This window comes from Bombina bombina, chromosome 2 (genome assembly GCF_027579735.1).
Source record: "Bombina bombina isolate aBomBom1 chromosome 2, aBomBom1.pri, whole genome shotgun sequence".
Lineage (NCBI taxonomy): Eukaryota > Metazoa > Chordata > Amphibia > Anura > Bombinatoridae > Bombina > Bombina bombina.
In genome coordinates this window covers 783,278,652-783,299,925 of record NC_069500.1, presented here as the reverse complement: position 1 = coordinate 783,299,925, position 21,274 = coordinate 783,278,652, and the positions used below count along the sequence as shown (strand labels likewise).

Sequence of the window (21,274 nt, the reverse complement as noted above, 5' to 3'; positions counted from 1 at the left end):
TACTGGCTTGCCTTCTCTGTAAGGATATTAATGCCTGAGACAATCGGACGTCCAGGAGGGTGGTTTTTGTTCTTATGAATTTTCAGAATTAAGTAGAAAGTAGCTACGGTTGGATTAGTTACTTTCAAAAATTGGTATTCCTTAGCTGTGATTATGTTGTCATATTTGGTCGTGTTGATAACATTCATGTATTTCGGTAAGTATTCTTGTGATGGATTAAATCCAGGTTTTTGATAACAGGAAATATCTTTTAGTTGTTTCTTTTCGGTACATGTTAATAGGCCATACAAATATGTTACCACCTTTATCTGAATTTCTTATGATGACGTCTTTCCATGTTTTCATATCTTTTAGTGCCATTTGTTCTTTTTTTGATAGATTTTGTTGTGTATGTGTATTTGATAATTTAAGTATTTGGTCACATACTACTTCATTAAACACTTGTAATTGTGAACATTGGTTTCGTTTTGGCATGAATGTAGACTTATTTTTAATTTTGTCCCTCCACTTGATCTTTTTGTGAGGTTCATTTAGCTGGTCCGCAGATTGTTCATTTTCTTGTAACAGATCCTCTAAAATTTTTAAGGTATTGCTCTCTTCCTCAGTCCAATTTAGGACTGCTGATACCTCACTGGAGGTATTTAGTTTTGATTAGTGATTGTAGAATCTCTTTAGTGCTATTTTTCTAACAAACAGGTACGTCTTTAATGGTTTCAAATTTGTCAAGGATTTGAGTGGGACAGAAGGACATACCTTTAGTTAGTACTTGTTTGTCTTCCTCTGATAGTAGTTTCTGTTATAGATTTATTATTCTCAATGAGTCATTTTCATTTGAGAAAAGGGGGTTGGAGCTCTCTGGCAGGGTTTCCAGCCCTTTTTGTTGGTTTTGTGTGACTGGCTTCTGTTTTGCCTTTTTGGCTTTCCCCCTGCCTGTCTATTTGTGAAGAGGCACCTGCTCCTAAAAAATCTTCCCTTTTCCCCCATGTAATTCTAATATGGCTATCAGGGTTAGGTGTCTGTGGTTCTGTTTCTGATTCTTGGGCCTCTGATTCCTCTCCTTCTGATTTAGAAACATCACTTTGATTGACGTTTACTCTTGATGACCTTTCTTTGTTTGGGTTTGTTCTCTTTTTCCATTTGTATACTCTCTTGTTGGCATAATCTGTTTTGTCCCTACTGAGTTTCCCTTGTTTAATTTGTTTTATTTCGTTCTCATATTTATCCAATTCCTTCTGATATTGTTTATATGTCTGCTCAAATTCTCTGATAGTTTTAAATTCTTGCAATTGTGTGTTTAACTCTTGAACCTTGCTTTCAAGTAATTCATATTCAGCTTTGCCATGCTTTATTCAAATTTTCATTATTTTTTCTGAGCACTCAGAGAGTGCTTCTTCCCATACAATGTTATGGTCAGGATTGCCAAATTTGAAAGCTGGAAATAGTTGTATTCTAAGCCCTCTAGGAATTAATTTAAGTTCAATATATTTCTAAAAAAAATGGTGATTCCACCACAATTTATCTTGTTTGAACATTAATTTATGAATGTCTCTGAGAGCTATATTCATTTTATCTTGAATATTGAGTGTGTTTCAGAAGAATTTTTAAATACATTATTTAGATCTGATTCTCTATTTTGCTGTCTAGATTGTCTATCATGTTCCCATTTGGATGACATATTTGTTATTAGCGTCAAGTTGTTGTACTATTGTTAGAATAGTGTGCTCTATTGGAGTGAAACCTGAGAACAGGCAAGTGAGTTTAACTAGGAGTAGAAGATACCAAGGGCAGTACTGTATTATATTGTATAAATCCCAAGTCCCGGATCTTAGAAATCTGTGTACAGATAATATATAAGGGGGTATTGGTACTGTGTATTGAAATCTAAATTATACAAGAGCTTAAAGAGAGGTAAAGAGACCAACTCTTAGAAAGAATACAAAAATAGCAGTCAGGGGTCAGACAGGTACATTAAGCTGTGTAGCTAATTGTGAATAGAACTTGTATAACACACATTAATTATAATTACCTGAGCAAGCCAAATTACTAGGACACATTTGAACCGATATTGCCTGTTATTAATAAATGTGTGATTCACCAAGTAATACAATGTCTATGCAGTGACTGAGTGTTAAAAACAGATATTTTCTCTGTGGCATGATTGACACACATCATATGTATTTACTGAACTACTTGAGCCAAACTATTACAGGTCTTGCATGAAGAGCTACGTATATTCACCTAAGAAAGTTAGGATACAAATGTACCAAGTATAATTCCCACACACTAACGCTGCACTAGTAATTCACAGGAGCTAGCGGAGTTAGACCAACCCTCATCACGGCTCTATTTGTTCTGTACTCTATATAGAATTTTCTAAGCTCTTATGTATGTTACTCAATAACCATTATACTATATGCTACGTAATGGGAACCTTCATTACACTATTATCGATGATATATCCAGTGACTTTCTATAACATATTATAATATATTACATCCTAAGTAATACATATGTTTCTATCACATTACGGTTGACGCATTCATACATTTGTAAGTTATAGCTGAATAGCTATTTATCAAGAGGTTCTTTAGGCCAATATATATAACCAGCCGCTTTAACCCACGCTGCGAATTACAGAGTCAACTCTATATAAGAAACAATCTATGGTCACTCTCTTCTTTAAACCTTACATATCCAACGTAAGGTACCTAAGTGTAATTTTAAGTTCACTTTTCCTATTTTTATTAGTAACCCAAATAAAAGTTATATTTTAATTTTAGTTTTTGTTCTCCCATTTTCCATGTAATGCATGTTATACAAGTTGTATTCACAATTAGCTACACAGCTTAATGTACCTGTCTGACCCCTGAGTGCTATATGTGTATTGTTTCTAAGAGTTGGCCTCTTTACCTCTCTTTAAGCTCTTGTATAGTTTAGATTTCAATACACAGCACCAATACCCCCTTAAATATTTTCTGTACACAGATTTCTAAGATCCGGGACTTGGGGTTTATACAATATAATACAGTAGTGCCACTGGTATCTTCTACCCCCAGTTATAGCCAATATACATTTCTAAATAAATTAATATAGTCATCAATGCTTCTATAGTTTCAATGAATGCGCTAGTAATATAACCTTTAGCTCTTTTGTTTTTATAGGTTGGCAAGAAAGCTGTCTCAACATAGGTATATAAAATTTCCCAAACAGGGTATGATATGTCGCTGTGATTTGTGAATGCTGCCTTTTAAGATATGGGGGCAGAATTATCAAACTCCGAATGGAGCTTGATGCCCCTGTTTCCGCGTGCGCCTTCAGGCTCTGCCTGCTCTGAGGCCGCAGACATCAATCCGCCCGATCCTATATGATCGGGCTGATTGACACCCCTCTGAGAGGCTCTGAGAGGGTCTGCTGCCTTTATTATCTGTTAAAGAAAGATTGTCTGTTTAAGTAAGCAGTTAGCTAAACACGTTAATTTTTAAATTGTTTGCTGTGCAAGGGGTGGATTTAAAAAACAAACAAACTGTTTTTGTTTGTTTCTACCCTTCATTTTTTATTTTTCCCCTGTGTGGATAATTAGGGGAGGGATTATTTTCACCTGTGTGGGCCTACCTAGCACAGTAACTCTGTGAGCCTGCTCTGAGAGGATCTGCTGCCTTTATTATCTGTTACAGTAAGATTGTCTGTTTAAGTAAGCAGTTAAACAACGTAGTTGGGCAAACAAGGATTTGGAGTAACCAAGGGGAAATATAATTAATTATTTTTTATAAGTTAAACCTTTTACTAAGCATGTGTGAGAATCTCATTCAGTGTACAGCTTGCCACAAATTTGCATCACTTGAGCAGCCACTTCAGGGATTATATGTCTGTGGCAAGTGTGAGCATATTGTCTCTTTAGAAACTCATATTGGAGTTCTGGAGGAACAAATTGCAACACTGCATAAAATTCAGACACTTGAAAGGGAAATGGATAGGACTGAGCTGGTTGTTAATGGTTCTAGCAGTTGGAGTGGGGAGGATTCAGATGAGGAAACTCCAGAATGTAGCTCGGTCACAGTTAGAGGACAAACTAAATTTAAGCGGAAGAGACAGGCCAGTTCTGAGCTGGTATACCCCAACAGATTTGCCAGATTAAGTTAAGATGTTGGAGATATCAGTTAAAGGGTGGCAGTGTCAGAGAGGGCTGTTTTGCCTAGTATAGTGAACAGTCCTTTAGTCATGGAAGAGGAGCACTATGGTGGGCAGTCCTTCAGACATGATAGAGGGGCATACTATAGTTAACAGTCCTTCAGTCATAGAAGAGGGGCATACAAGTCAGGGCCTGAGGCAGATGTTGGTGATAGGAGACTCTATAATTAGGAAGGAAGATAGGGTAGTTTATCATCCAGACCCTTTAAATAGAACAGTTTTCTGCATTCCAGGGGCTTGTGTTAGGCATATTGTGGAGCGTATTGATAGAATGTTAGAGGGATGTGGGTCTGATCCTGCAGTCATGGTACATATTAGTACTAATGAAGGAATCAGCGGGAGATGGAGAGTCCTAAAAAAATGACTTCAGGGAGTTAGGTAGCAAGCTTAAAACAAGGACCTCCAAAGTAAAATTTTCAGAGATATTACCACCAGTGCCGTGTGCTAACTCAGTAAGGAAGAAGGAGCTAAGGTCTGTTAATTCATGGTTAAAAACATGGTGTAGAAATGAGAGGTTTAACTTTTTAGAGCACTGAGCTGACTTTTCACTTGGGTACAATCTGTACAGTAAGGATGGATTTCACCTGAATGACAGGGGAAAAGATGGAAGCACGTTTAGAGAATCTTTTAAACTAGGCAAAGGGGGGAGGGTCAGTTAGAACACAATAGAACAGAGAGATCAGTCTGTGAATATGTCACACCTATAATATCTCAAGGAAGGGATGACTTAAAGGACCAGTCAACATAGTAGATTTGCATAATCAACAAATGCAAGATAACAAGACAATGCAATAGCACTTAGTCTGAACTTCAAATGAGTAGTAGATTTTTATTCTGACAATTTTAAAAGTTATGTCTTTTTCCACTCCCCCTGTACCATGTGACAGCCATCAGCCAATCACAAATGCATACACATACCATGTGTCAGCCACCAGCCATTCACAAATGCATACACACTTATTCTTGCACATGCTCAGTAGGAGCTGGTGACTCAAAAAAGTTTAAATATAAAAAGACTGTGCACATTTTATTAATGGAAGTATATTGGAAAGTTGTTTAAAATGGCATGCTCTATCTGAATAATGAAAGTTTAGTTTTGATTGAGTGTCCCTTTAAGAAATATCACGTTAGAAAGTATGGAGGAACACACACCAAGTAGCAGCAGAAAGCACATGGAAATTAAATGCATGACAGGTAAAATGGGGGAGCTGGAGCTCTTAGTTGCAGAAGAGGACTATGATGTTATCAGTATAACTAAAACTTGGTGGGATGATTCATATGACTGGGCAGTTAACTTAGAGGGGTATACTTTATTTAGGAAGGACAAGAATAATAAAAGGGGTGGAGGAATCTGCATGTTTATTAAACCTAACCTTAAACCTACAATAAGGAAAGATATTTATGATACAGGTGGCAATGTAGAGACCCTGTCAGTTAAAATAAAGAGTGGGGGGGAAATCCTAAAAAAATATTACTTTGAACATGCTACAAGCCCCCCAACATTAGTGACCTGGAGGAAACTCAACTACTAATGCAAATAGGTAAGGCTGCTAATAACAATGCTGTAATTATGGGAGATTTTAACTACCCTGATATAAACTGGGCCAATGAAACTAGTAATTCAGCTAAGGGGGGTAACTTCTTGTCACAATTAATAGAGGAGCCAACTAGGAGTAAAGCTATTTTTGATTTAGTGCTATCAAACAAAACTGATATAATATCAAACATAGAAGTCAAAGAACATTTGGGTAACAGTAATCATAACATAATAACATTTGAATTCTCTTTTCATAAGCAGTGTCTTAATGGTTTAACTAAGGCTTTTAATTTTAAGAAAGCAAAATTCAACGATTTAAGGAAATCATTGAATAACATAAATTGGGACAAAGCATTCTCTAATAAAAATACAGAGGATAAATGAATAACATTTAAAACTTTGTTATATAAATATGCATATCAACAAATACCATATGGTTATAAAAATAAAAATTAAAAATCCAAGCCAATGTGGCTAAATAAAAATGTGTAAAGAGAAATTAGGAAAAAATGTAGGGCATTTAAATTATTCGAAGAAAATAGTACAGACTCAACATACCATATTTATAAGGAATATAACAAAGCATGCAAAAAACAAAAAAAAATGCCAAAATTAACAATGAAAAATTAATTGCAAAGGATTCTAAGTCTAACCTTAAAAGGTTCTTTAAGTACATAAATAGCAATCAGGGAAAAACTGGATAATATTAACGTAAATAAAACTCCAGACCCAGATGGAATACACCCAAGGGTGTTAAGGGAACTTAGCACTGTTATAGACAAACCTCTACTCTTATTTTTTCAAGACTCATTATCCTCAGGCATGGTACCCCAGGATTGGCGTAAAGCTAATGTGGTGTCACTCTTCAAAAAGGGAAGCAGGGATGATTCAGGAAGCGATAGACCAGTTAGTCTGACATCAATAGTGGGGAAGATATTTGAAGGGATTATATTGATGAGCACATTCATGTAAACAAGATTATGAGTTCAAATCAGCATGGTTTTATGAGAAATAGATCATGTCAAACTAATATAATTAAATTCTATGAGGAAGTAAGTAAAAATATAGATAAAGGGGAATCAGTTGATGTGATATACTTAGATTTTGCAAAGGCATTTGATACAGTGCCGCATGAGAGATTAGTGCACAAAATTAAGGGACTGGGAATAGCTGAACATGTTAGCTCATGGATAAATAACTGGATAAAAAATAGGGAGCAACGAGTAGTAGTGAATGGATCATACTCAGATTGGACAAAGGAAATCAGTGGAGTCCCCCAGGGATCAATACTGGGCCCCGTTCTTTTTAATATTTTAATAAATGACTTGGAGCAAGGATTAAATAGCGACATCTCTATTTTTGCAGATGATACTAAGTTAAGTAAGGTCATTAGGTCAGAGCAGGATGAACTTTCATTACAAAGGGATTTGCAAAAATTTGAAGTATGGACAGGTAAATGGAAAATTAAATTTAATACGAGAAAATGCAAGGTTCTACATTTTGGAAGTAAAAATAAGCAGGCAACATATTATTTAAATGGGACAAGACTTAGCCAAACAGAGGAGGAAAGGGATTTGGGAGTAGTAATAAATAACAAGCTAAAGATGGGTGCCAAATGCAGGGCAGTGGTTACAAAGGCTACAAAGGCTAATAAGATTCTAGCATGCATTAAAAGAGGAATTGATTCAAGGGAGGAAAGCATAATTTTGTCACTATATAAATCCCTGGTAAGACCTCACCTTGATTATGGAGTGCAGTTTTGGGGACCGATCGCAAAAAAGATATTACAGAACTAGAAAAAGTTCAGAGAAGGAAAAAAGGCGATTGAGAGGTGACATAATTACTTTATATAAATATATTCAAGGCCCATATACAGAGATGGCAGAAGCTCTGTTTATTCCAAGAAAATTGTTTGTGACAAGAGGTCACAATTGAATGTTGAAGAAAAGAAGATTTAATCTCCTGCAACAGAAACGTTTTTTCACTGTAAGAGCAATAAAATTTGTGGCACTCATTACCAAAGGAGGTAGTGAATGCCAATAACCTAGATACATTTAAAAATTGTTTGGATAGATTTCTGTCTAGAAACAACATTCCTGGATATGATTGCTAGTATTAAATAGGTAACCTTTTACTAGGATTATTTAAGAATTTTAGATTTGTATAGGTTGAACAATGGACTTCAGTCTTTTTTTCAACCTCATCTACTATGTTACTATGTTACCCCCTGCTAGCGGACGATTACATTTATTGATGTGCGGTGGACATGATACGCTACATTGTATCATGTCTGCTCGCACTTTGATAAATTGACCCTTTAATTTTTTTTTTAATTATTCTTATTTTTCAGTTCATAATGTTTCATTAGATCTCATGAATGTGGTTGTGCTTTTGTTGTTTAAACTTTGGTTGTTGAAGATATTTAACAAGACATTCAAGATGCCAGCAATGTGGTCAGTATACAAGAAGTTGATGGATGTAAACATTCTTTTTGCAATAAGTATAAGCATTTGAAGTATCTGGTTATACCCTTTAGCCATTGTAATGCCACATACACTTTTTCTAAGAAATTACATTCTTCAAAGTTTTTTTTTCTAAGTTGCTAAATCCCATCTAAATGGCATCTTGACATTTAAAAGAGTACAAATGACGTAAGTGATTATTCAGCAGATCAATTATGCAAGAAATACCTGCTACTCTGCTAAAATGGAGCTCATCTATCTCTTCAAGCAAATGGCAGGTATATTGCCTGCAAAATATTATCAAATATTTGTATGGCTCCACCTGTAGATTCCACACCATAGAGAGAGATGGAAATGAATCATATCTTTTTTTTTGGGGGGGGGGAGGGGGGAATTGTGTTGTCAAATAAAGCCAGTCCCTTAAAATAAGGGATGTCTGTTTTTTTACTAGAATATGTCTCCCATACTCCCCTATATTAATTAATGAAGCACAGTACTCTCCATATGACATAATGGACAGGTACACTATATATCTTTATTTTATTTATGTTGCCTTCACCACAATATACTGGAGGTAAGAACAACATGCTTCTTAACAACCCTGGGTGTCCCTTTCTTAAATTGGATATTGACAGTTAGTTGGAAGACATGATCTGTAGACAGGTAGAAAAGAAAAAGGGCGCCAATAGTGCACAATCAGTGGTTCAGGATCTTTGCACATGCAAAACAAACCATTATACTTACAAAGTATAAAGCACTTGAAAAGTGCCACAAATGCCTGCTGGACCTTTATAAGCTGTCCAGAAAGCTTATCCTCCCGTAATGATGTGAGGTCTCCGATAAGAATATAGTAGTACACAAACAGTGTCTAAATCTTTTCGGCTCTGGCTCCCAAGATTGGCACTTATTATAGCATTCCACAAAGATACTATAGATAAAAAGTAGCAAGTGCTATCGGCAATAATGCGTCACTCAGTAACAGATACAAAGTGGAGCTACCGCAGAGTGATGTAGAGTCGTGGTGCCCAAATCTTAAAAACAGATAGGCTTTAATAAAACATATATTAAATACACCATTATTTTTTATCTACAGTATCTTTGTGGAGCGATCTTCACTAATCTTGAGAGATTGAGCCGAAAAGATTTAGACACTGTTTGTGTACTACTACATTCTTATCGGAGACCTGACATCATTACGGGAGGATATGCTTTCTGGACAGGTTATAAAGGTCCAGCAGGCGTTTGTGGCCCTTTTCAAGTGCTTTATACTTTGTAACTTAAGTATAATGGTTTGTTTTGAGTGTGCAAAGATCCTGAACCACTGATTGCGCACTATTGACGCCCTCTTTTTTTCTACATTTTTACAGATCATCCATTTTACTTGTTTTGCCATCAAGTTTTTGGAAGACGGTTGCAGCCTATGGTCTTTTGAATTATTTCTACCCTGGACCTTGGTCTTTTATAAGGAGAACTTATTTGGACCCTGTGGATCTTTCATGAGACTTTCTGAGGACTTTCATCTCTATCAAGTTTGAGTACAGGATTTATGTTTGTTGATGCTGTACATTATATGATATTGCACCCAATGCACTTTTAGCACAGAGATATTTACTAGATCTCTTTATATTTATCACTGATATTTTTGATAATTTGATACACTTTATTTTATATATATATATATATATATATATATATATATATATATATATATATATATATATATATACAGGTGGCCCTCGTTTTACAACGGTTCAATTTACACCGTTTCAGAATAACAACCTTTTTTTCCAGTCATGTGACTGCTATTGAAAAGCATTGAGAAGCAGTGCATTTATTAAAATAGCCAGTAGGTGGAGCTGTCCGCTTGTGTTGCAGCAAAGCCAAGCAAGCTGAAATTAATCACTTTAACCAGACCAAAGCTATCGAGCAGATTTCAAAGGAACAAGATCTTCCTGTCTATAAATCAGCCCAGATTGGAATTCATAGAAAGAACTGTTTGCAGAAAAATGCAAGTGAAGTCTGTGTTGTGTGATTATTTTATTAGGTTTATAATGCAGTTTAGCAAATGTTTTTGTTAATTTAACTTAGTTTAATTATATATTCTGTGTTGTGGGATTATTTTATTAGGTTTATAATGCTGTTTAGCATTTAAAGTCTTCATTTCAAAGCTTTAAAAATAATGTATTAGGTGTTACTTATGACAATTTTGAGAGGGGCCTGGAACCTATCTCCCTCACTTCCCATTGACTTACATTATCAACTGGGTTTCAATTTACAACGGTTTCGATTTACAACCATTCCTTCTGGAACCTAACCCCGGCGTAAACTGAGGGCTACCTGTATATATATATATATATATATATATATTATTTTTTTCCAATATAGGATTATTGGTCATTTCAGGGGAGTGTTCCTGACTCTCTGTTGTCAGTCACTTACACATTACACACATTTGTAATATATTACTCTTGGCACTTCTTATACTTACAATAGGTGTTTTCCTATTGACATCTCACTATTAGGTGCATCTAACATCTGCATCCCTGTATATAGTTGGAAGACATGAATGCGCCCAAAACTTCCATGTCATGTACCTTATCTGGTATTAAGAAGTATAAACTATGTGTAAATATTTGTCTTCCTCTTTTCAGTGTATCAGGCATAGACTGATAACATACATCATTGGTATAACATAGGTTAGAGTGTGTGTGTGTGTGTGAGTTAGTCATTCTCACACACACAACATGATATATCACATGCTCATTTTGGTGTCCCTACAGGTGTTTCTTTCCAAAAATGCATTTGTCTTGGTGACTATTTAGGAGTTTCTATTTTCCCAGTTGTCTTAGCTTGCCCTGCAGTTTAGCATTCTGAATTCAAATTCCAGCATGCCAGTCTGTTTTTTTTAATCACTTTTTCCTCATGATAATAAATTCTACCGTCTGCCAAGTGCCTGATTTAGCCTTTTGAATTTGAAATATAGGGTTGATTCTAATCTTTCTGATCCTGTTTATTGGCAGTTTCTCAATTCTAGATGCATGTTTTTTTTTATCCTGTTTATTGGCAGTTTCTCAATTCTAGATGCATGTTTTTTTTTTATCCTGTTTATTGGCAGTTTCTCAATTCTAGATGCATGTTTTTCTGATCCTGTTTATTGGCAGTTTCTCAATTCTAGATGCATGTTTTTTTTATCCTGTTTATTGGCAGTTTCTCAATTCTAGATGCATGTTTTTTTTTATCCTGTTTATTGGCAGTTTCTCAATTCTAGATGCATGTTTTTTTTTTATCCTGTTTATTGGCAGTTTCTCAATTCTAGATGCATGTTTTTTTTATCCTGTTTATTGGCAGTTTCTCAATTCTAGATGCATGTTTTTTTTTATCCTGTTTATTGGCAGTTTCTCAATTCTAGATGCATGTTTTTTTTTTATCCTGTTTATTGGCAGTTTCTCAATTCTAGATGCATGTTTTTCTGATCCTGTTTATTGGCAGTTTCTCAATTCTAGATGCATGTTTTTTTTATCCTGTTTATTGGCAGTTTCTCAATTCTAGATGCATGTTTTTTTTTATCCTGTTTATTGGCAGTTTCTCAATTCTAGATGCATGTTTTTTTTTTATCCTGTTTATTGGCAGTTTCTCAATTCTAGATGCATGTTTTTTTTATCCTGTTTATTGGCAGTTTCTCAATTCTAGATGCATGTTTTTTTTTATCCTGTTTATTGGCAGTTTCTCAATTCTAGATGCATGTTTTTCACATTCTGAGAGATAAAAATCCAAGTGATAACATTTTCATATTGGGAAAAGTTCAGATCGGATCTGAGCAGATAGCAGGTAAATCTCCCATATGATGCAAGCACAGCAATGGCTTTGCTGATCCTACCAACCATGTGTTTTGCACGTTATTTTGTCATTAAAGAAGACTTATAATTCAATACACAAAGGTAGTTGATAAAGTGCAAAACTGGACTTTTTGACATGTTTTCAATTATTCCAAGATAATATGGAATATTATTATCTTGAGCGTGTCCAAAGAATTTGCTAATCCACAAAAGTTGTCCATTTAAGTGATCAATTATGATGTTGCATACCATGGGAGCTTCTGGATATTAAGCTAGAAAAGCTGACTAACAGAGCCCACTAGAATACAAAGGGACAGATTACGAGTGGAGCGCAAAATTGCGCTTTCGCAAGCGTGATATTTGCGCTTCACTCAGTAATATCGGCAAATGTGCACTGGTATTACAGGTTCAATGTAATGCGAAGGCAACCTCGCATTTGCATTGCATGCAAGCTTTGCGTTCACAAAACCGTGCTTCCATAGGCTCCAACGGGAGCCTTGTTCTCATGCTGATAATCACGGCAGAGAACCTAGTGCAGCGAAGGGGGTAAGTAACGCAGCAAAGGTACAGCAAAGTTTAAATATATATGAATATGAATATTTACATATATATTTATATGTTTATATGTGTATATACACATATTAACAAATAAATATATATGTATATAAGTATATATATTTATAGTTTTAACAGTCCCCATAGATCGCAATGTAAAGGAACTTTTCAGTGCTGTTTTTTTCTAACATCCCGTATCCACTCACTTTAACCCCTTAAAAATGCGTTGTGCAGTTATTTAAAAAAAAAGCTACCATTTTTATTTTAAAAAAGGTATCTTAAACTATATTTTGGGGGCAATTGGGGAAACACTTTTACATTAACCAGAGATCTGATCTCTGGTTAATGAACTCAAGCACAAAGTGCTACCGCAAGCTTGATATTTAACGTGTGCCCTGTAAACGAGTATATTTGCCCGTTTACGGGAGCATGTTAAATTAGCGCTCCATTTGTAATCTAGCTCTAAATATTTAAGGGCAGCAATGACCTTAAATGATTTATTGTGTTCAAGCTTCTTACCAATTGTCTACCTATGCTTATGTCTCCTGAGTAGAAATTTACCTATGAGTTTAACATTTTTGCGGGGATAAACAAATAGCTAGAATAAATTATGCAAAAATAGCATGCGCTAACAAATTATTGCAGGAAAATGTTACTTTAAATGTAAGAACATTGCATAACCAGTTACAAAAACATATGTTGCAGGGGTACAATATAACATAGATGCAAATATATTAATCAATTATAAAGATCATATAACTCCTCATAGAACACAGATGGTTCTGTCACTTCAATTATGGTTCTGGAGGGCATAATACTATCGCGCGGGAAAAGGCAATTTGCTTACCACTGCATTTTTGTTTTTTTAAATGAGACCTAAAAAATGTCACCATAAAATAGAAGAAGCTGATCTAATGGCTGGCAGTATAATAATGGATTATTGTTATTAAATTGTGATTTTATTTACCAAGACAAACCTTTGATATAGCTCGTCATCTTCTTTCCCCCATCCCCAGAAAAGGTTGGAGAATCCATTTACTTTCAGATATTGTTCCCTACTAAAGCCCACTATTCCTCCAAATGCTGTACTATAGAATAATCTGTAAAAAGAGAATAAAAGAGAATTATTTTTGTCAAACATTGATTGTTCATATTGCATAGTTAAATCTTAAATATTTTAAAAATATGATATATACATCAATACAGAATAAACTCAGACTTGTATTATTCTTCACTAACATTTTAGTTGTAATAGAACGTTGATATATAGCTGTTATTTTGGTCAAAAATATTACAAATTTACCATTTCAATATATATCCCAGATCAGCACATAAATAGCAACATGATAATTGTGTTAAATCAGAAAATTGTTGTGACTTGAATTTGAATGGTATTGGAGGTAGTAATATATTACTGTTGTATCCATTAGCATGTATGCTTGATGTATGAGAATCACAGATTAAAATCCACTCAAGGTAGATTTATTTATTTATTTATTTTTATTTTCATTTTTTCAGTCATGTGTCACAGCTTATGCTAAAAACTTTAGAGAGATTCCCAGATAATGGAAGCTAATTATACATGTGTGAGAAAATTTTACTTGAATTTTTACGATTCAGATAGAGCATACAATTTTAACCAACTTTCAAATGTATTATCATCACATTTACCTCATTCTCTTGATATCTTTTGTTGAAGGAGCAGCAATGCACTACTGGGAGCTATCTTAACATATCAGGTAAGCCAATGGCAAATGGCATATATGTGCAGCCACCAATCAGCAGTTAACTTCCAGGTAGTGCATTGCTGTTCTTCAGCCTACCTAGGTATGCTTTTCAACAAAGGTTACAAAGATAACAAAGCAAAGTAGATAATAAAAGTAAATTTGATGTTTAAAATTGCATGCTCTTTCTAAATCATGAGAGTTCAATTCGTACTTTACTGTGCCTTTTTGTAACTGTTTTGTTGAAATACATTGATTTGCAGCTAATAGGTTACATTTATAAGTGTAGAGGATGATACATACAAGGGGACTGCACTCTCAGACCGGACCGGGTACACATCCCATGATCCTGCAACATGCACAGCCCTGGGAGAACAATAGAACTCTCAGGAAGCTGCACTGTCCCCAGAGTCACAGGCAGTTAACCCCAGACAGGTCAGGGTGCAAGACCCATAGGGAAAATTACAAAACAAATTAATACAGCACACAGAGAAAGTCCAGCACTCACTTACAAGCTCTCAGTTAAGATTAAAAGCAAAAATGGAAGAATTAGTTACTGCATCTGGCCAAATGGGACAAGCCCAGGTACCACGTCAAGGTCTCTTCCAAAACCTGAGTCCCTAAACAGCCACACAATGCAAGCTTTCAATCCAACAAACTGGGAACAAGTGAAGGGTGCACAGGCTTATGTAATCACCCTAGAAATATACAAAACACGGAAGGGGACTGCACTCTCAGACCGGACCGGGTACACATCCCATGACCCTGCAACATGCACAGCCCTGGGAGCACAATAGCACTCTCAGGAAGCTGCACTGTCCCCAGAGTCGCAGGCAGTTAACCCCAGACAGGTCTGGGTGCAAGGCCCATAGGGGAAATTACAAAACAAATTAATACAGCACACAGAGAAAGTCCAGCACTCACTTACTCAAATACCTGAACATAATACAAATAATTTGTATTCCTATTTAATATTTTATAATGTGTTTTACTGTATATGTACTTTAAATATTTTACATTCTAATGTTCTTCACATAGAGGAAAAAGTTCTTTGTATTTCTAAATATTCATTTCTATATATATATCTGTATATATTTATACCTGCATATATTCATATAGATTTTACAAAAAACATAATTTATGTAAGAACTTACCTGATAAATTCATTTATTTCATATTGGCAAGAGTCCATGAGCTAGTGACATATGGGATATACAATCCTACCAGGAGGGGCAAAGTTTCCCAAACCTCAAAATGCCTATAAATACACCCCTCACCACACTCACAATTCAGTTTAATGAATAGCCAAGCAGTGGGGTGATAAAGAAAGGAGTAGAAACATCAACAAAGGAAATTTGGAAATAATTGTGCTTTATACAAAAAATCATAACCACCATAAAAAGGGTGGGCCTCATGGACTCTTGCCAATATGAAAGAAATTAATTTATTTATGAATCAAACTGAAACAGCTGCCTGAAGAACTTTTCTACCAAAAACTGCTTCCGAAGAAGCAAATACATAAAAACGGTAGAATTTAGTAAATGTATGCAAAGAGGACCAAGTGGAGACTGATCTAGTAGAATGAGCTGTAATTCTCTGAGGCGGGGCCTGACCTGACTCCAAATAAGCTTGATGAATCAAAAGTTTCAACCAAGAAGCCAAGGAAATAGCAGAAGCCTTCTGACCTTTCCTAGGACCAGAAAATAAAACAAATAGACTGGAAGTCTTCCTGAAATCTTTAGTAGCTTCCACATAATATTTCAAAGTTCTTACCACATCCAAAGAATGTAAGGATCTCTCCAAAGAATTCTTAGGATTAGGACATAAAGAAGGGACAACAATTTCTCTACTAATGTTGTTAGAATTCACAACCTTAGGTAAAAATTGAAAAGAAGTCCGCAAAACTGCCTTATCCTGATGAAAAATCAGAAAAGGAGACTCACAAGAAAGAGCAGATAACTCAGAAACTCTTCTAGCAGAAGAGATGGCCAAAAGAAACAACACATTCCAAGAAAGTAGTTTAATGTCTAAAGAATGCATAGGTTCAAATGGAGGAGCCTGTAAAGCCTTCAGAACCAAATTAAGACTCCAAGGAGGAGAAATTGACTTAATGACAGGCTTAATACGAATTAAAGCCTGTACAAAACAGTGTATATCAGGAAGTATAGCAATCTTTCTGTGAAATAAAACAGAAAGAGCAGAGATTTGTCCTTTCAAGGAACTTGCAGACATACCCTTATCCAAACCATCCTGAAGAAACTGTAAAATTCTAGGAATTCTAAAAGAATGCCAGGAGAATTTATGAGAAGAACACCATGAAATGTAAGTCTTCCAAACTCTATAATAAATCTTTCTAGAGACAGATTTACGAGCTTGTAACATACTATTAATCACTGAGTCAGAGAAACCTCTATGACTTAGAACTAAGCGTTCAATTTCCATACCTTCAAATTTAATGATTTGAGATCCTGATGGAAAAACGGACCTTGAGATAGTAGGTCCGGCCATATTGGAAGTGGCCAAGGCGGGAAACTGGACATCCGAACCAGATCCGCATACCAAAACCTGTGTGGCCATGCTGGAGCCACCAGCAACACAAAAGACTGTTCCATGATGATTTTGGAGATCACTCTTGGAAGGAGAACTAGAGGCGAGAAGATGTAAGCAGGATGATAACACCAAGGAAGTGTCAGCACATCCAATGCTTCCGTCCACTGCTTCTGCCTGAACATCCCTGGACCTGGACAGGTATCTGGGAAGTTTCTTGTTTAGATGAGAGGCCATGAGATCTATCTCTGGAAGACCCCACATCTGAACAATCTGAGAAAACACATCTGGATGGAGAGACCACTCCCCTGGATGTAAAGTCTGGCGGCTGAGATAATCCGCCTCCCAATTGTCTACACCTGGGATATGCACCGCAGAGATTAGACAGGAGCTGGATTCCGCCCAAGCAATTATCTGAGATACTTCTTTCATAGCTTGGGGACTGTGAGTCCCCCCTGATGATTGACATAAGCCACAGTTGTGATATTGTCTGTCTGAAAACAAATGAATGGTTCTCTCTTTAGCAGAGGCCAGAACTGAAGAGCCCTGAGAATTGCACAGAGTTCTAAAATATTTATTGGTAATCTCGCCTCTTGAGATTTCCAAACCCCTTGTGCTGTCAGAGATCCCCAAACAGCTCCCCAACCCGAAAGACTCGCATCTGTTGAGATCACAGTCCAGGTTGGCTGAACAAAAGAAGCCCCTTGAACCAAACGATGGTGATCTATCCACCATGTCAGAGAGTGTCGTATATTGGGATTCAAGGATATTAATTGTGATATCTTTGTATAATCCCTGCACCATTGATTCAGCATACAAAGCTGTAGAGGTCTCATGTGAAAACGAGCAAAGGGGATCGCGTCCGATGCTGCAGTCAGGAGACCTAAAACTTCCATGCACATAGCCACTGAAGGGAATGACTGAGACTGAAGGTGCCGGCATGCTGCGACCAATTTTAAACGTCTCTTGTCTGTTAGAGACAGAGTCATGGACACTGAATCTATCTGGAAGCCTAAAAAAGTGACCCTTGTCTGAGGAATCAAGAAACTTTTTGGTAAATTGATCCTCCAACCATGTTTCTGAAGAAACAACACTAGTTGATTCGTGTGAGATTCTGCAGAATGTGAAGACTGAGCTAGTTCCAAGATATCGTCCAAATAAGGAAACACCGCAATACCCTGTTCTCTGATTACAGATAGTAGGGCACCTAGAACCTTTGAAAAGATTCTTGGAGCTGTTGCTAGGCCAAATGGAAGAGCAACAAATTGGTAATGCTTGTCTAGAAAAGAGAATCTCAGAAACTGATAGTGTTCTGGATGAATCAGAATATGAAGGTATGCATCCTGCAAGTCTATTGTGGACATATAATGTCCTTGCTGAACAAAAGGCAGAATAGTCCTTATAGTCAACATCTTGAAAGTTGGAAATCTTACATAACGATTCAAAATTTTCAGATCCAGAACTGATCTGAATAAATTTTCTTTCTTTGGTACAATGAATAGGTTTGAAAAAAACCCCAAACCTTGTTCCTGAGGAGGAACTGGCATGATTACCCCTGAAGACTCCAGGTCTGAAACACACTTCAGAAAAGCCTGAGCTTTTACTGGATTTACAGGGATACGTGAGAGAAAAAATCTTCTCACAGGAGGTCTTACTTTGAATCCTATTCAATACCCTTGAGAGACAATGCTCTGAATCCAATGATTATGGACAGATTTTATCCAAAAATCCTTGAAAAACCTTAATCTGCCCCCTACCAGCTGAGGTGGAATGAGGGCCGCACCTTCATGCGGACTTAGGGACTGACTTTGATTTCCTAAATGGCTTGGGTTTATTCCAATTTGAGGAAGGCTTCCAATTGGAAGCAGATTCCTTGGGAGGAGGATTGAGTTTTTGTTCCTTATTCTGATGAAAGGAACGAAACCGGTTAGAAGCCTTAGATTTACCCTTAGGTTTTTTATCCTGAGGCAGAAAAAGTACTTTTCCTCCAGTAATAGTTGAAATAATAGAATCCAACTGAGAACCAAATACATTATTACCTTGGAAAGAAAGAGATAGTAATCTAGATTTAGATGTCATATCAGCATTCCAAGATTTAAGCCACAAAGCTCTTCTAGCTAATATAGCTAAAGACATGGATCTAACATCAATTTTGATAACATCAAAAATGGCATCACAAATAAAATGATTAGCATGTTGCAGTAAGCAAATAATGCTAGATATGTCAGAATCCAATTCTTGTTGCGCTAAATTCTCCAACCAGAAAGTTAATGCAGCCGCAACATCAGCCAAAGAAATAGCAGGTCTGAGAAGATGACTTGAATATAAATAGGCCTTCCTTAGATAAGATTCAAGCTTCCTATCTAAATGCTCCTTAAAGAAAGTACTATCTTCCATAGGAATAGTGGTACATTTAGCAAGAGTAGAAATAGCCCCATCAACTTTGGGGATTTTTTCTCAAAACTCTATAGATTTTGCTGGTAAAGGATACAATTTTTTAAACCTTGAAAAAGGAATAAAAGAAGTACCTGGCTTATTCCATTCCCTAGAAATCATATCAGAAATAGCCTCAGGAATAGGAAAAACCCCTGGAGAAACCACAGGAGGTTTAAAAACAGCATTTAAACGTTTATTAGACTGAACGTCAATAGGACTGGTTACCTCAATATCCAAAGTAATTAACACTTCTTTTAATAAAGAACGCATATACTCTATTTTAAATAAATAAGTAGATTTGTCAGTGTCAATGTCTGAGGAAGGATCTTCTGTCTCAGATAGATCCTCATCAGAAGAGGATAAATTATTATGTTGTTGGTCATTTGAAATTTCATCAGCTAAATGAGAAGTTTTAAAAGACCTTTTACATTTATTAGAAGGTGGAAATGCAGACAAAGCCTTCAGAATAGAATCAGAAACAAATTCTTTAAAATTTACAGGTATATCATGCACATTAGAAGTTGAAGGAACTGCAACTGGCAATGTACTATTACTGATGGAAACACTATCTGCATGTAAAAGTTTATCATGGCAACTATTACAAATGACATTCGGTGAAATAATTTCTACAATTTTACAACAAATGCACTTAGCTTTGGTAGAACCGATGTCAGGCAGCAATGTTCCAGCAGAAACCTCTGAGACAGGATCAGATTGGGACATCTTGCACAATGTAAGAGAAAAAACAACATATAAAGCAAAATTATCTATTTCCTTATATGACAGTTTCAGGAATGGGAAAAAATGCAAAAGCATAGGCCTCTGATAGAGAAAAAAGCAAGAGGCAAACATACAAGGGGTATTGAAATAATGAAAAAGTTTGGCGCCAAGTATGACGCACAAAGTAACGTAAACTTTTTTGGCGACAAAAATAACTGGAAATGACACACTCGCGTCACTAATGACACCGCCGTGTGAAAGGTCTCGGCGACACGTATGATGCTGGAAATGACGAAGTTACGTCATAAATGTATTTTTTTGCGCCAAAAATATTCGCGCTAAGAATGACGCAATAAAGTTTAGCATTTGACGCACCCGCGGGCCTAATACCCGCAATTGCAAGAAGAAGTCAATTGAAAAAAAGACTAAACCCCAGGTAAGAAATACATTTCTTAAAATGTTTAAATTCCCCAAATATGAAACTGACAGTCTGCAGAAGGAAATAAATGAACCTGACTCATGGCAAATATAAGTACAATACATATATTTAGAACTTTATATAAATGCATAAAGTGCCAAACCATAGCTGAGAGTGTCTTAAGTAATGGAAACATACTTACCAAAAGACACCCATCCACATATAGCAGATAGCCAAACCAGTACTAAAACAGCTATCAGTAGGGTAATGGTAAATTGAGAGTATATCGTCGATCTGAAAAGGGAGGTAGGAGATGAATCTCTACGACCGATAACAGAGAACCTATGAAATAGACCCCCGTTAGGGAAATCATCGTATTCAAATAAGTGATACTCCCTTCACGTCCCTCTGACATTCGCTGTACTCTGAGAGGAATCGGGCTTCAACAATGCTGAGAAGCGCATATCAACGTAGAAATCTTAGCACAAACTTACTTCACCACCTCCATAGGAGGCACAGTTTGTAAAACTGAATTGTGGGTGTGGTGAGGGGTGTATTTATAGGCATTTTGAGGTTTGGGAAATTTTGCCCCTCCTGGTAGGATTGTATATCCCATACGTCACTAGCTCATGGACTCTTGCTAATTACATGAAAGAAAAATCACACACACAAACATAGAGAGAGAAATATTTAGAAATAAAACAAAACATTTTAACCCATGTGAAGACCATATGAATGTAAAATATTTATTTATTAGTGGGTTAGTGCTGTAGGTCTAATGTGGTGGGTTAGTGCACAAGCGTTGTGTTGTTTTTTTAAGTTAAGCGCTCCATTGAAGTCTATGGGGAGAA

General features: G+C 36.2%; 1 protein-coding gene across 2 annotated transcripts in view; it reads right to left on the bottom strand.

Annotated features, from left to right (window-relative positions):
- Nucleotides 1-21,274, bottom strand: part of LOC128649597 (beta-1,4-galactosyltransferase 2-like) — a 109,537-nt gene that overhangs the window by 28,857 nt on the left and 59,406 nt on the right. Inside the window, exon 5 of one of the 2 annotated variants that reach the window (XR_008400681.1) lies at nt 13,546-13,678. Coding sequence is in view for 1 of the 2 variants with exons in the window: in XM_053702953.1 (XP_053558928.1) it covers nt 13,556-13,678 (123 nt within the window). In the remaining variant the exon portion in view is untranslated. The remainder of the gene's footprint in view (nt 1-13,545; nt 13,679-21,274) is intronic. The other variant, XM_053702953.1, reaches the window with a different exon arrangement.